This window comes from Sceloporus undulatus, chromosome 6 (assembly GCF_019175285.1).
Source record: "Sceloporus undulatus isolate JIND9_A2432 ecotype Alabama chromosome 6, SceUnd_v1.1, whole genome shotgun sequence".
NCBI classification, from domain to species: Eukaryota; Metazoa; Chordata; class Lepidosauria; order Squamata; family Phrynosomatidae; genus Sceloporus; species Sceloporus undulatus.
Genome location: NC_056527.1, coordinates 95,081,975 through 95,096,783, shown reverse-complemented (window position 1 = coordinate 95,096,783; position 14,809 = coordinate 95,081,975). Strand labels below are relative to the sequence as shown.

Here is a 14,809-nt window from a genome sequence, read left to right as displayed (position 1 = left end):
AGGTTTATATTTTGGATTTTTAAACAAAATATTTTCAAGCCATGGATGATTGAATATGTGGTTGCAGAATCCATGGATACAAAGAGGAGCCAGTGAGCAAGCAGTTTTCAGAAATCTGTAGAACTGATTCCAGAACTGTGCTGTTCCTTTGAAATTTAGCAGAATTGCTGCATTTAAAAATGAACTCTCCTACATCCTTTATTCAACCAGGGTGAAGACTACATAACTAGTTTTCTTTTACTAACCTGTGGAATCCTGTCTGAAATCCTCCAAACTGGCGATGTCAAGGGTACCGAGTCCTCCTCCTCCGGCAGAGATGTCAAGTGGACCTGTCGCGGAGAGCTGGTGTTACACTCAAGTTAGTTTGTAATTTAGATTCTTTTGGCATTCTCTTATCAGTGAACAAAGGGTATCTTGATAATAGTTTTAATACCAGGGGATGTTCAATGTCCCTGATTGAACTGCTGAGGCCCCAGCAATTTCCAAAGATTGCATCTGCTAAGGATCCTAAAGATGGACATCAGCCTACCATATTCTGGATGGGCTGCTGGGGTATTCCCAAGTCACATGTGAGACTTTAATCCTAGACTGGGACATACACCTTATCGGGGGGGGGGGGGGGGGGGGGGGGACGGTGGCACTGGAATGCCACACAGTCCAAAGTTTTACAAATAATGAAATGTAGCCTCTTATTCTATATATTTCCCCCTCTAATTAAAACCATCTTTGGGATGAGTAAGATACCAGACTATTAAAATCATATAAACACTACATGCACAATCCTGTGAAGGACAAACAATTTCAAGACTTTATGAGGGGTTTTGTGTGAGTGAGTGTGTGTGTGTGCGTGTGTGTGAGGTGAATTTAGCATTTCACTCTTGCATTATAGTCATGGGATGCATGCTGCTGCATTTTGACTAGATTGTTTTCCATATCGCCAAATCAATAACATTATCCCATCTGTTTTAACCACCCAATAATATAATGATGATACTGCTTCCGGAGAGTAGTTGAGCTGAGACTTGCATACTTTCAAAGGAAGGCAGCTCTGTCTTTTGTTGGGTAGCCTCCAACACTGCCACCCTCCATGCACATAATGTGATATGAAGGTGGTTTAATATTACAATCAGGAAAGGTGTTCAAAGCCAGCTTGAACGTACAGTGGTACCTCGGGATACGAAATACCCAGGTTACGAATTTTTCAGGATACGAAAAAATCCCATAGGGATTTATTGTTTCGGGTTACGAAAGTTTTTTCGGGTTACGAAAAAACTCCGGCGCTATTTTAAATGGAGCCGCGGCAGAGCCGCGGCTTTTTTCCCCATTAGCGCCTATGGGTTTTCAGCTTACGAAGGCTTTTCGGGTTACGAAAGCGGCCGCGGAACGAATTATTTTCGTAACCCGAGGCACCACTGTATAGGTCTTAATATATATATTTTTAAAAATTGTGGTGGAGCCATGAGTCTACATTTCCCAGTTGCATGAATCCAGCAGTTGAATTCTGAGAATTTAAGCATTCATTAAAAACAACAACAACCAACTGTGCACAACAGATTTGAGATCCTGTGGATGTAAATAAGAAAAATACACATCTCTTTCATGGTGAATTAGTGTAGGCCATGTGTACCAGCTGAATAGTCATGGCTTCACTCCCTTGACTTTGGTTAAGAACATAAGACTCACAGGCCAATGTTTTCACCCACTTCTGCCTGTGAAGGACAAACATGGCAATCTATAGTATCTGGCTGGCACAGAACAGATATTCTTGGAATACCAGGTTCTTATAAAAACAACAGAAATTTTCAGGATTGCTTAACTGTAAACCATTCTGTAATATATATGAAAGATTACCCCCAACACCATCACCACCATGATTTTGATTTCAGTTTTTGAGTCTTTCAGTCACCTTATTCTTCCTACCTGTCTACATGCATTTCTGGGTCCCCCTCACCCCTTTTGGTTTTTACAGATTAAAGTAGTCAAATTTTCCTACATGTGGACCATCAACAATTTCAGCTTTTGCCGGGAGGAAATGGGCGAGGTCATCAAAAGCTCAACATTTTCATCGGGAGCTAATGATAAATTGAAATGGTAAGGACCATTGCACAAGAAATACTTGGTGACAGTGCACATTGGGAAATAGTGTGACACATTTTAACTTGACTGCATATCGTTCTTAATGGTCACCTCAGCCATACATTCACTGGAAACCTTGAGCATGTTACTGATCCTCAGCTTCAATACTGCCTTCAACAATATGGCACAATAGTGACTGGACTGGCAGGTTTGTTTTCAGATTGACTATGGAATAGCATTTGTCCATAAAGGGAACAGTGCCCTCCATCAAAAGGGGCACTGTGGTACTGATAATACCAGCATGCTTTATGTCATGCCATTGAGGATGCTTGTGTTCCCAACATATTTACTCATCCAAAATGTGACTCAGACATCATGTAGAACTAGCTGCCAAGACCAACGTCTCATTTTTCATGTAGTTGAATGGCATCCAAACAGGGCTAACAGCCACCACATATGACAAAAATCAAGTCACAGGCACAGCACAAAAACCATAATTTCAAAAAGCTTAAACAAGTGAGCCAAGCTACATACTATATAGTACTAATACACTATCTGATGTGTCAGAATGGCAGGGATTTTCTCTCAGTGTGATACATCTGTTTCTCTCTGTCCTGGAGATTCGTCATGGGCCAACATCAGTCTCTGAACCACCTCTTAGAGTACTAGTACTGTAGAAGAAACAAACATGGATACTGGTTAGTCTCAACAGAGGACTCAGTAAAATGCCCCCAGTGAGAAATTTCAAAGGAAGTCCTTTCCTGCTTAGGTTCTCTGTCGAGTATGTCATCATAGGATGAAGTGTGTTATTCTGCATAGTACAAACTGAAGTCTGTCCTGTACAAAAGACCTGCCTTCAGCAGGTTAGATTCACTGGAACTGTGTGCATGATTGTACAGTGGTACCCCGGGATACGAATGCGCCGGGTTACGAATTTTTCGGGATACGAAAAAATCCCATAGGGATTTATTGCTTCGGCTTACGAAGGTTTCTTCGGGTTACGAAAAAACCGCGGCGCTATTTTCCGCCACCGGAGGGCAGCAGAGAGCTATTTTTCCATTAGCGCCTATGGGAATTCGGCTTACGAAGGTATTTCGGGTTACGAAATTAACCGCGGAACGAATTAATTTCGTAACCCGGGGTACCACTGTACTGAGAAAGTGAAAAACATTTTTCTGCTTCTGCAGGTGTTTACGGGTGAATCCAAAGGGCTTAGATGAAGAGAGTAAAGACTACCTTTCACTTTACCTGTTACTAGTCAGCTGTCCAAAGAGTGAAGTCCGAGCCAAATTCAAGTTCTCCATCCTGAATGCAAAAGGAGAAGAAACAAAAGCAATGGGTATGCCTAGTTGGTGGGTTGGTGCTTTATGTTTATTTACCAAACATGAGCAGAAGAGAAGTAAAGGTTCCAGGCATGCTTGTTCTGTGGTTTCCTTTCTCCTTTTAAATTCCATTTTTATATGTTCTTAGAGAGTCAGCGAGCCTATCGGTTTGTGCAAGGCAAAGACTGGGGTTTTAAGAAATTTATTAGAAGAGATTTTCTCTTAGATGAAGCCAACGGACTTCTTCCTGATGACAAGCTCACTCTCTTCTGTGAGGTAAGTAGTGAAAAATCTTCTGCTTCGAATAATATGCAGGAGGATGCTTCTGTCATTTCAGTTCTTTTGTAAGTTTAGCTGTTTGTTCATCCTAGGATTTGACAAGGGGTTGCTATAGGTGGACCTGTCTCTGGATCATCTCCCTTGTTTGCTTGGCATTCTGTATGGTCCACCTTATGTGCTCTGTTGTCTGGAGTTACTGCTTGGTAAGCAGTTTTTCAGTGGCAGTTGCTTGTGGCATCCTACCAGAAGAGTATATGGGGAAGTAAGTACAGAGCTCAGAAAAGTTACCTTTTTGGACTAAATCTTCCAAGATCCCCACTCATCATTGCTAGGATGGTTGAGGGATTCTAGCAGTAGCCTAGAAAGTAATGCTTCCAAGTTCTGAAGTATGAACAAATATTGCTGAGGCAGATAAAACAGGTAACTTTTCTGTCCCTCACAACTCAGTTAATCAATCTTAAAAATAGAAACATTTGTTTTAAATTTTATTCCTGACAGAAGCCTATGAATCTGAGGGCAGGAGTGATGCACATAGATGAAAATATGTGCTGGTTTTTTTGCTGTTAGAGTGTTTTCCCCCCTTCCATTTAGTAGGTGTACCATATGCTCAACTAACTTTTTTCCTCTCTGGTCACAGGTGCCTCCAGCTGTGTTTCTGTTTAGCAGGAATGATGTTTGGTGGCTTTTTAAAAAAATGTTGTTGCTGCATTGCTGAGACTCTGAAAACTGAGTTACTTTTGTGATTTGAGTGAGAGCTGAGAATGTATAATTCTATGATTCTATGAGATAGTCTTGTGGGGGCTTCTCTTTCCTCAAAAACTTGAAATAGAGCTGGAAGTTTGGGTTTGTGAGTTCTGTTGTGACTTCCTTCTCTAAACATGCAACAACATAAACTCACCAGTTTTCAGGGTTGGGCCTGATTTTATGAGGCATTTATCCTCATAGACTTGCTTGATGAACATTTTTCCAGGCCAGTAGGTTAGGCTATGTTGGGATCCTCAAACCCCTCGTTTTGAGCAGATTGCTCCATCAAGGAAGCAGGACCCAGATTCTTTGTATTCCATGGGTACACTGTTTATTCATAACAGATGGCAGTGTCTTTAGGATAGTTCGATGTCTTAAAAATGGTTTTAAAAATATTTTCTGATTGTAGAGGGTACTGACCACAATGCAGCCAGAATCAAAATCTGTTGATTTTTGAGGGGAGAGATTGAAGCACATCTGTCACACTTCAAATGAAATATATACGTCCAGAATGTTTAATTTTGCCTTTGTTACTTCTTAAGTGTTTATTTGATTCAAGTTTATATAGGTGATTCCTGGTAAACTCTTCAAAAGCTGTATAAGCCTGCAAATATAACTAATGGATAGAATACCAACATTCTTATTCCTACACAAGGTGTATGTGTGTATATTAAACCTATATTAGACCATCCGTATCAAATTGTTCTTCAACCTTCTAATTTCACTTACACCAACCTGGCATTCCCCACTAACCTCAGTAGCCCATCTGTAGGGGAGGATGATATCTCATTAATTCTCATGGGGTGAATATACACAAACTCCTTATTTCATCCAAGTGTGTAGATGTACACAGGCATTCTTTCCTGTGAATTCTTGTGACTTCCTTTCAAAAAGGTCTGCTTCACTGGCTGAGAAGATCCATGGGGATTTGTTGCTGTGTTTTGTTTTGCTTTGTCCTTTTAGGTTCACTGCTAATCCTACTTGTGATTTGTTGACCCTCTGTGCTTCCTTTCAGGTGAGTGTAGTCCAGGACTCTGTCAATATCTCCGGCCAGAACTCCATGAATATGGTGAAGGTACCTGAATGCCGCTTGGCTGATGAGTTGGGAGGCCTCTGGGAAAATTCTCGCTTCACGGACTGCTGCCTGTGTGTGGCAGGCCAGGAGTTCCAGGCTCACAAAGCCATATTAGCAGGTCGGTAACTTCACAGGCAAAAGGATTAGCAGGATGACGGATGAAGAGATCACTGGCAAGATGACTGCCTTGATGAGTCTTTTGCTGGTTGTTTCGTAAGGGCGTCAAATGGTGGATTTTTTTAAAAAAAGGAAACAGTTGACTCCAGGAAGAGGTTGAGGGACACTGGGGAAGCATTAAAAAGAAAAGCTTTGGGATATGGGATAAAAACATACAAAGCATATTATTATTCTTTTGGAGCCAAGGTTGCACTGGTGGTTTCCAAATTCATCTTTCTGGTTGTTGTTGCTGATTTTTTTAAAAGAAATTTCTAGCTCTATGGTTACAAAGCTGTATTTGAAAGTATATAGCCACTGCTCATTGAAACCTCAAGAAGTTAGAGAGGTTATTTCTGAAAATTTCTAATTGTTTGGGACAAATTTGGTGCCCTGGTTTGGTTTTTGCTCTTCTCATGGCTGTCAAACCATCAAATAGTTTGTAAGGTGGTATTCACAAACCCTCACTTCAAACTATAGTGTAAAGAAATATTATTGAAGATGCCTTAACAAGTGAATGGTTTGCACCCTCACTAAGTCTGATACCCAGAGCCTCTTTCAGTTGAGTTGATGAGATATGAACGTTAGTTTTAAACTGGTTTACTTTTTTTAACATACATGTTACTCATGAGAAGAAATCTGATATATCTCACTCATGAACTTTCTATTAATTTTTATTTGTCTCTTTTATGTTGGCACTTGTATTTGCAGGTACTGATTGTATGTGTCAGTTTCTCTCTGGAGAGGAAGGGTTATCTCTTCTCATATTTTTAATTGCATTACTCTGCTTCCCCTCTCTTCTTCCTCCTTCCCCTCCCCTTCCCACCTATCTCTGGCTGCAGCACGTTCTCCGGTTTTCAGCGCTATGTTTGAACATGAGATGGAAGAAAGTAAAAAAGTAAGTGAACAAAGAAGAGAGCTTTCAATCCATGCTGCTGTTTACTGCAGTGTAGACAAGGAGATATTAAGGGGATGAAACAATTGCTTGACCCAGCTAGTAACGTAAAAGTATTTCTGGCTTTGGGCCCCTACTTCACCTTCAAAAGTTAGTTGAAGCACAGAGGCACAAAACAGAAATCACTTCTGTTGCTGTTAGTCTGTCAAGGCTGGTGGGGCATTTTGCTCTGGAAGCAAAGAAAAAGAAGGTTGGGTTGGGGAACTGCATCTTGGACAGTTAGATCTTGACAGTGGCTGTGGAGTCAACCCTGCCAGTGAAATCACAACATTGCTTTAATTGAAGCGAGAAATTGACAATAAATTGCCCAAGGAGCCTGAACTAGAGCAGTGGGTGCAAGTCTGTGATTCAAATCTCTGTTTAGCTGTGAAGCCTCCTGGTTAATGTCTTGATTTCAAGGTAGATTGTTTCTATAAACTTTTGGGGAAAATATCTTATCTTTCGGGCTTGGGGGAAAATAAACTTGCGACTTGAACGTTTTATTAGTGACCTTGAAATTTTCAGATTGGGCAGGAAAGAAATCTGAATAAACATTTGTATAGCAGCCAATAGGCAAAAATTGGCATATTGGGAAAGCTAGAGGTTAATTGAGAATGCACTTGTTATACTATTTGAGATTATTATTAGGTAGCTGAGAGGGTGACAAAACAGGGGTGAGAGGCCATTTCAGTGCACTGTTTACTGTAACTGAAAAAAGCAGATGTGACCGAAAATTTTCTGCACCCGCTCCTGAACATTTCTATTTTCTCCCAATAGTTACATTTGGTTACAAGAGAGAGATTTGGGACAAGAGAGGGTCGGTTGGATGTGTTGTCTGGATATAAGATTAATTTCTGTTTTGCCTCTGTTCCAGAATCGAGTAGAAATTAACGATGTAGAACCAGAAGTTTTTAAAGAAATGATGTGCTTCATTTACACGGGGAAGGCACCCAACCTTGACAAAATGGCTGACGACCTGCTTGCAGCTGCTGACAAGGTACACAAGGAACATAGTAGCCCAGATTGTTTCTTTTTTGTTGGTTAAAAAAAGGCGGAGAAAACAAGCATGGAGATTCTGGCATCAGCATGTTGTTTTGTTTTCATATCTGATACCCTTCAAATGTTTCAGGCTACAGTTATCATCAGTCATCTTAGGCAACATAGCCTATAGTCAGGAATTTGGGAATTTTAGTCCAAAACACTTGGCGGGTATCAGATGAGGGAAAGCTGATCTAATCTTTTTTTGTGTACCCTTTTGCATTCACAGGAATATGTCCTTAAATCTGTGGTGGGCTAAGATGACTACACTGGTACCCCGGGTTACGAAATTAATTCGTTCCGCCGCCGCTTTCGTAACCCGGGATACTTCGTAAGCCGAATAGCCCATAGGCGCTAATGGGGAAAAGCCGCGGCTGCGCCGCGGCTCCATTTGAAACAGCGCAGAGGTTTTTTCGTAACCCGAAAAAACCTTCGTAAGCCGAAGCAATAAATCCCTATGGGATTTATTCGTATCCCGAAAATTTCGTAACCTGGGTATTTCGTAACCCGGGGGACCAGTGTATATTGATTCCTTGGTCTTTGGGTACACCTTGAGATATTACCTTGGCCATTTTACATATGGCAAGGATGATGAAGCTTTTGCAACAGTGGAGGGACACCCCCTCCCATCCAACTGCTGAGATGCCAAGAATTTATATAGTTCTGGTGGATGTAACCTTAGCCCCCCTTGTCCAGGATTGATGGATACTTCTCGATTTGGGCAGCCTAAGGATGTGGATAGGATTCTTGGAGAGTGAGAGCCGCCACATGTATACTAGACCCTTGCTCTTCCTGGTTAATTAAACAGGCCAGAGGAGGACTGACTGAATGGGCAAGGGAAATGATTGATGCCTCTTTACAGCAAGGCAAGGCCCCCACGCACCTGAAGGAGGCTGTGGTAACACCTCTTTTGAAAAATCCTGGATCCTACTATACTAGATAATTATAAGCCAAACTCCAACCTTCCTTTTTTGGGCAAAGTACAGGGGGATGTAGTAGCTTCTCAATACCAGGGGCTCCTGGATTAAATGGATCATCTAGATCAGTGTCTCCAAACATTACTGGGGTACTGTCTCCTTTCCTCTTCTCTCTGTCCCACCACCCTCTCAGATGCATTTAGTGGGAACAAAGGAGAGGGCAGTCTTGGTGGCTGCTCCCAGGTTCTCTAACTTCTTCCCTAGAGAGGCCAATGGCCTAATCACTGCTGTCCTTTCGGCGGCAGGTAAAAACATTTTTGTGTGATCAGGCTTTTTTAACTGATGAGGATTGGACCTTTTAATGCTGTGCAAGTCAGAGTAAAGTTTGTATACAGTTTTAAAATACACTTTAATATTTTATTGCGGAATTGTTTTAACTTTTTTAATTGTTTAATTATTTTAAAAATTTATATTTAGCCTTTTAAAATGTTTTTGTATTGTTTCAAATTGTACTGTTTTAAATTAAATGTTTGCCACCTTAATAATCACCTTGATGATGATGATGTTCAGTGGCTAGGTCAGCCACAAAGTCATCATCACCTTTCTCTCATTAGTTTGGCCTAAGTACAAGACGTTCACCTGCAAGAAGAAAAGCAGGCTGAAGAATAATGAGCTCCACACTTGTACCTTTGCAGGAGTAGATTCCATTGGGAAATGAGGTCTGTGCTAGAGTCCTCTAGAATGAAGTAAAAACATATAGGGGAATTCTTTTCATTTCACAGGCAGGAGGACCCTGCTGTATTCCAACCTGTGAGCGGCTCTCTTGCATGCTGTCTAAGCAAGTCATTTCCATGGATCAATCATGTCATAATTTAAAGTGATGATCTGTCTTCCCTCTGCAATGAGAGGGTCTTCCTTCATTGCAAACACCTAAGGTAGTCTTTCATTGTCTGTGGACAGGAGAGGTTGCCAGTATTTATTTATTTATTTGTTTTAAACTATGCCAGCTCTCCTGGTTTCTGCCACCACTTACTGCCTTGGATTCTCAGGCATTGTGGCATTTCTTACTTGATGTGTACCTTACCCATCAGGAAGCAAAAGAGCTTTCTGACTGGTTGTAAGCAACATTGGTTTACCTCATGCTTCTGACAATGGGGGGGGGGGGGCAGGGGACTGAACAGATCTATGGCTGGAATGGTTGTGACCCATGGCCCATTCATTCACCCTTACCTGCCTTAGAGTATATTACTGAGAACATGCCCTGCCGTAGGTTTGTGTGTTTGTGTTATCTTATTCTTAGATTCTGGCACCAACATAGAGTTAGGATAGAAAACACTGGAGATCCATTCATACGGCTTTTTCCTTTTCCACTTTCATAAAAATATATAGACAGAAAATACCTCACTGTCCTGGATATTTGATACAGTGGTACCTCGGGATACGAAATACCCAGGTTACGAATTTTTCGGGATACGAATAAATCCCATAGGGATTTATTGTTTCAGGTTACGAAAGTTTTTTCGGGTTACGAAAAAACTCCGGCGCTGTTTTAAATGGAGCCGCGGCAGAGCCGCGGCTTTTTTCCCCATTAGCGCCTATGGCAATTCGGCTTACGAAGGTTTTTCGGGTTACGAAATTAGCCGCGGAACGAATTAATTTCGTAACCTGAGGCACCACTGTATGGGGTTACAACTACCTCCCTTGTCCTCATTTCTATTATAATAGTTTAATTCTATGAATAGTTTAAATCTATTTCACTGTTTGCTTTTTTAATGTTTTTTAGTTTTATTATACCTGTTTTAAATTATAAGCTGCCTGGAGTTACAATTTTGGTGAAAAGGCAGGGTATATATGATGATATAGATGATGATGTCAACATGGTTTGTCATCATCATCATTTCTCATCTGTCTATATACTGACAACAGGTTGGGCAAAGGGAAAGCAATTGTCTTTTTTTTCTCCTCCAAGTCCCATCTGTAAACCTGTGGAAACTGAGAGTCATAAACAGAATAAATAGAGTAGAATAGAATAAAAACCTGAGAGTCCCTGGTATTTCACAAACTCATCATCTACTGTTCAGTCTTTGCCCCACAGAGATTGTTTTTACTCCTTATTCCTTATTGGAAAGGTCTGAATGCAGAAATAAAATGTGCAAATTCTTATTTGCAAAATCAGGATTCTAGGAATGGGTTATGTTTTGACTGCTAGAGGGTTCTGGTCAAACAGAAAACAGTATTCAGGATTCACAAGTTGTCCAGGTTCCATGTAGGAATGGAGTCTTATATAGGGATGAGGAGCTGGCTGGAGCAAGTAATAGAATTAATTGAGAAGGATGGGCTTCTAGGAATTTGAATTGGGTTTTTTTATTTAATTTCTCATCAAAATAAACAGTCAAAAAAACCCTTATGATTTGTGTCATGTCTTTGCAGAGAAGAAAATCAATAGTGAATTTCTGATGGAAATTCTCAGCAGGGAACTTTAAAAAAAATATTAGTAGAAATTTATCACCATCCCAGTTGGAATGTGTATTCTTCACTAAATTCCTGCAACATGTTACTTTTCCCCACCACCCAGCCATCCAGCAGATGCCAAGTGAATCTGTCTGTGCACAAACTCTTCTCAGTCTTTTGGTCTGGGTTGTGTGTGGCAAATACTATACAACAGCAAGCAGTTCCAGTTGTTCGCCCATTTATAAGGAAGCAAAATTGAGGGGGCTTTTAATTGTTTTGGAGGGGTAGGGTGTTTATTTGTTTTTAAATGTATCCCACTAAACCTCTCTGGGTGTCTTTTTAAAAACAGAAAGCAAAACCTTTTATGGTAGCATGTAAAAACCTCTTAATATTTGCCCGAGAGGCTTAGGAACAGCTTGTTCTGTCTTTCTTCCAGTCTCTTGGGGCAAATACGTAATAAGACTATAAACAAAACACAGTGCATATCTGAAGCCCTGGAGACCTGCCATTGGGCTCTTGGGTGAAGATGTGATTAGAGAGTTAGACTTTGTCTTTTAGAAGTATTATTGAGGAGGATAGGAAAGAATATTATTGTACCGGAAGGATCAGAAATCATTGGTCTTTGATCCAGCTCCACATAGGGGTTACTTTCCTGACCTTATATGTTTCTTGTATCCAGGCTTCCAAAGTTCTGCAGCTAGAAGAAATTATGTAGATCTGCTGCTATCATTTTGCATAATTCTGTTTCTGTGATTCAGGCTTGGCATCAGTTCTGAATAGTTTGGCAAAAAGGAGGTTTAGTGGAGCACAAAAAGATGTATGCAGTTTTTTCCTTCCCAGCCTGAATGCTGTGTTGTAGGTATTGTTTGAGGAGTTTATTCTTACATGAAGAACATTCAGATAGCAAGAACAGGCCCAGCGTTACAGCTCTTCTCATGTTTCTATGTTGCTGGACTTCATTTTTGGACATTAGGACATTTCTGTAATTTGGGGTGAGGGAATAGTTTGCATTCACATTTAGTCATGCTTTGGGTAGACTCATTCAAAATCAAGTGGTATTTCACTTAGCCATAGTAAATTACTCATAAGTCTCATTGAATTAAGTGGAAATACACTAGCCATCACTAAGTCTGGATCCAGTCTACTGTGCTTTGAATGTAACATTGTTGCACGGTTTTGTAAAAAACTTGGAATGCATCTTCCAACAAGCAGCAAAGCATATGCACAGAGATATAATGGGAGTTTAAAAAACAACATGGATCCAGTCACAACTGCAAAAATAGTGTGAATGATACAATAAAAATCATCTGGATATGGAGGAGTCTCTAAATTTCAGCTTCTTTTCAGTTGTATCCTGTGATTGATTGATTGATTGATTGATTGCAGTACGCTCTGGAACGCTTAAAGGTGATGTGTGAGGATGCCCTGTGCAGCAACCTGTCTGTAGAAAATGCAGCAGAAATCCTAATCTTGGCTGATCTACACAGTGCTGACCAGTTAAAAACTCAGGCAGTTGACTTCATAAACTAGTAAGTAGATCTTCCTTTTCAATTATTGTTTGAGAATAGGGGAGGTCTGGCCAATAGAACCCTGCAGAGAACCTTGTACCATTTCACTTTCTATTGACTGGGCCCGAGGATTTCTTTTCACCAACTCAAATTAGTCCATCAAACAGAAAGTTGCCACTTCTGTTATAAGTTACCTACACGTTCCTTTCCAAAAATCAGTTGTTTTCTCCCATTTTAACTGTGCCTTCACTTCAGTGGAGAGTGTACCTCAACAGCTCTTTTCTTTTGCTTTTGTGCTGGAAAGAGATGTGGCTGTTTTCATAAGGAATATGGAATAATTGCCTTCTGGAAAGGATTCTTTTATCAACTCTTTCTGCTAAAAAGAACAGTAAGAGTCACTTTCATATTCATTTTTTCTCCAGTATCCCCTTGGGAATCAGGAAATCTTGCAGGAGCAATGAATTGTGAAAAAGGAGCATACCAGCAACAGTTTTTTAAAAATGGTGTACATTCCCTCTCTGGGATGGTTCGAATATTTAATTGAGGGCAGCTTAGGTTCTAACCATTTTTATGCCTGAATGCTGAGTTGTTAAATACAAAGCATGCACGTCCGACTTGGCAGCAAGTGAGAGAACATAACATCTGGAACAGCCTTGATTTTCTTAGGTCAATGTGTTGCCTACTCGTCATCACACTGTTGAAGAACACCCTACAAAAGGCTGTAAATCTGTTAGGCTGATGGTGAGATATTTAAATGAGATGTAAAAGTAAGTGCAGAGTCCTCAAAGTGGAAATAACAGCAGTTTGTGAACTTATTTCCTTTAGTATGATATCACAGTTACTTGTTCATGTACTTTTCCAAGCCAGTAACTGAGTTTTTAAAAATTGTTGTTGTTATTTGTTTTCAGTCATGCTTCTGATGTCATGGAGACTTCAGGCTGGAAGTCTATGGTAGTGTCTCACCCTCATTTGGTGGCCGAAGCGTATCGTTCGTTGGCCTCCGCGCAGTGCCCCTTTCTGGGTCCCCCACGCAAGCGGCTGAAGCAATCATAAAGTCTGGACCCCATCGCACAACTCCACGCGTGTTTGTGTGTGTGTATTTTTTTAAATGGACGTAGCGACGGAAACAGTTGCTTCTCCAACCTTGACCACCAGGTAGACGATGCGACCTGTGGAGCTTTTTACTCTGTTGTGGGGGGGGGGGGGGGGGGGAGGGAAAAAAGACTGCTTTGGGACATGCAGACTTTTAAAACAAAACAACAAATGGCACCAAGTAAACTTGGGAGCAAATGAGGGAGGGGTGGACTTTGGGTAAAGGGGACTGTTCAGCCTAATATATCCCTGTTGCTGCATTGTCTGTGTGTTTCCCTTTGACTTGGCTGAGTCAAGAACTTAAGGGGGTTGGCCAGGTGCCGGCCCAAGACAACAGATCCCAATGATGACGAATGGAACTTAAGGCAAAAAATAGAGACAAGCACGGCCTCTGCATCTGACTGCAGAGAACAAGAAGACAGGCGTGCTCGGAGAGTGCTCTATTTGGCTTTGGAAATGATGTAAGGGAATAGCAGAAAATGAAGCTGCCTTCATAAAATGGAGCCTGTGAATAGGATCATTAGTGGGATTTTACGTCAAGAGACATTTGCGAGACAGAGAGGCCTTCTCGGCATCCTGAAATCCTTGCATTTGCCATTACCTGTGATGCAGCAGTTGCTCTCTCTTGCTAGCACTTGTACGTGAATTGTGAAAAACGAAAAAAGAAGTTAATTCCTTTCACAAAATGGCAACTTCTTAGAAGTCGAGAGAGGACTGGTTGAGGAGGATATTCTCTGTGGAAGAAATGGATAAGACAGAGGCAGCCATTATCAGCCTTCAGGAACTGTTGGGGTGATATTCTAGACTTGGAAATGCGCTATCCAAGAACAATGGTTACCTGTTTAGATATTGTGGGAATTTTGTTCCTCTGGTAACTCTTTTCTCCTGCTTTAGTTTTGTTCCTTTTTACCTCCTGTAATTCCTTCATATCCTCTGACTCTTTTTGTTTTGTTTTTTAAAAAAGAAATTTTATTGTTCATGAACACTGTGTCAAAAGTTTCTTGTCCTGAGTTGTTAAAACAATTCTTTTTGAGTGTTTGTACCCAATCTGCTGGTTTGTAGAAGGTCTGGTTCTAGTCCATTCTAAGCCAGTTTTCTTTTTCAGGAAAAAAGTTCCAAAGTAGCTGGTAAAGCTTTTCTTTTCTTTCCCCTTTTCTTTGGAAATATAATTAATCTTTTGTACTGTGTTTTGCTCTGTCTTGTCTTCATGGTTTTTCCTT

General features: G+C 40.8%; 1 protein-coding gene across 5 annotated transcripts in view; it reads left to right on the top strand.

Annotated features, from left to right (window-relative positions):
* Window positions 1-14,572, top strand: part of LOC121934298 (speckle type BTB/POZ protein) — a 50,950-nt gene extending 36,378 nt beyond the window's left edge. For all 5 annotated transcript variants that reach the window (XM_042474661.1, XM_042474663.1, XM_042474660.1 and 2 more), the window contains 9 exons: window positions 211-358; window positions 1,970-2,091; window positions 3,264-3,415; window positions 3,547-3,674; window positions 5,437-5,614; window positions 6,492-6,547; window positions 7,458-7,580; window positions 12,376-12,518; window positions 13,406-14,572. In XM_042474661.1, the coding sequence (XP_042330595.1) occupies window positions 281-358; window positions 1,970-2,091; window positions 3,264-3,415; window positions 3,547-3,674; window positions 5,437-5,614; window positions 6,492-6,547; window positions 7,458-7,580; window positions 12,376-12,518; window positions 13,406-13,550 (1,125 nt within the window). In that variant the 5' untranslated portion in view covers window positions 211-280 and the 3' untranslated portion in view covers window positions 13,551-14,572. The remainder of the gene's footprint in view (window positions 1-210; window positions 359-1,969; window positions 2,092-3,263; window positions 3,416-3,546; window positions 3,675-5,436; window positions 5,615-6,491; window positions 6,548-7,457; window positions 7,581-12,375; window positions 12,519-13,405) is intronic.
* The last annotated feature ends 237 nt before the right edge of the window (window positions 14,573-14,809 follow it).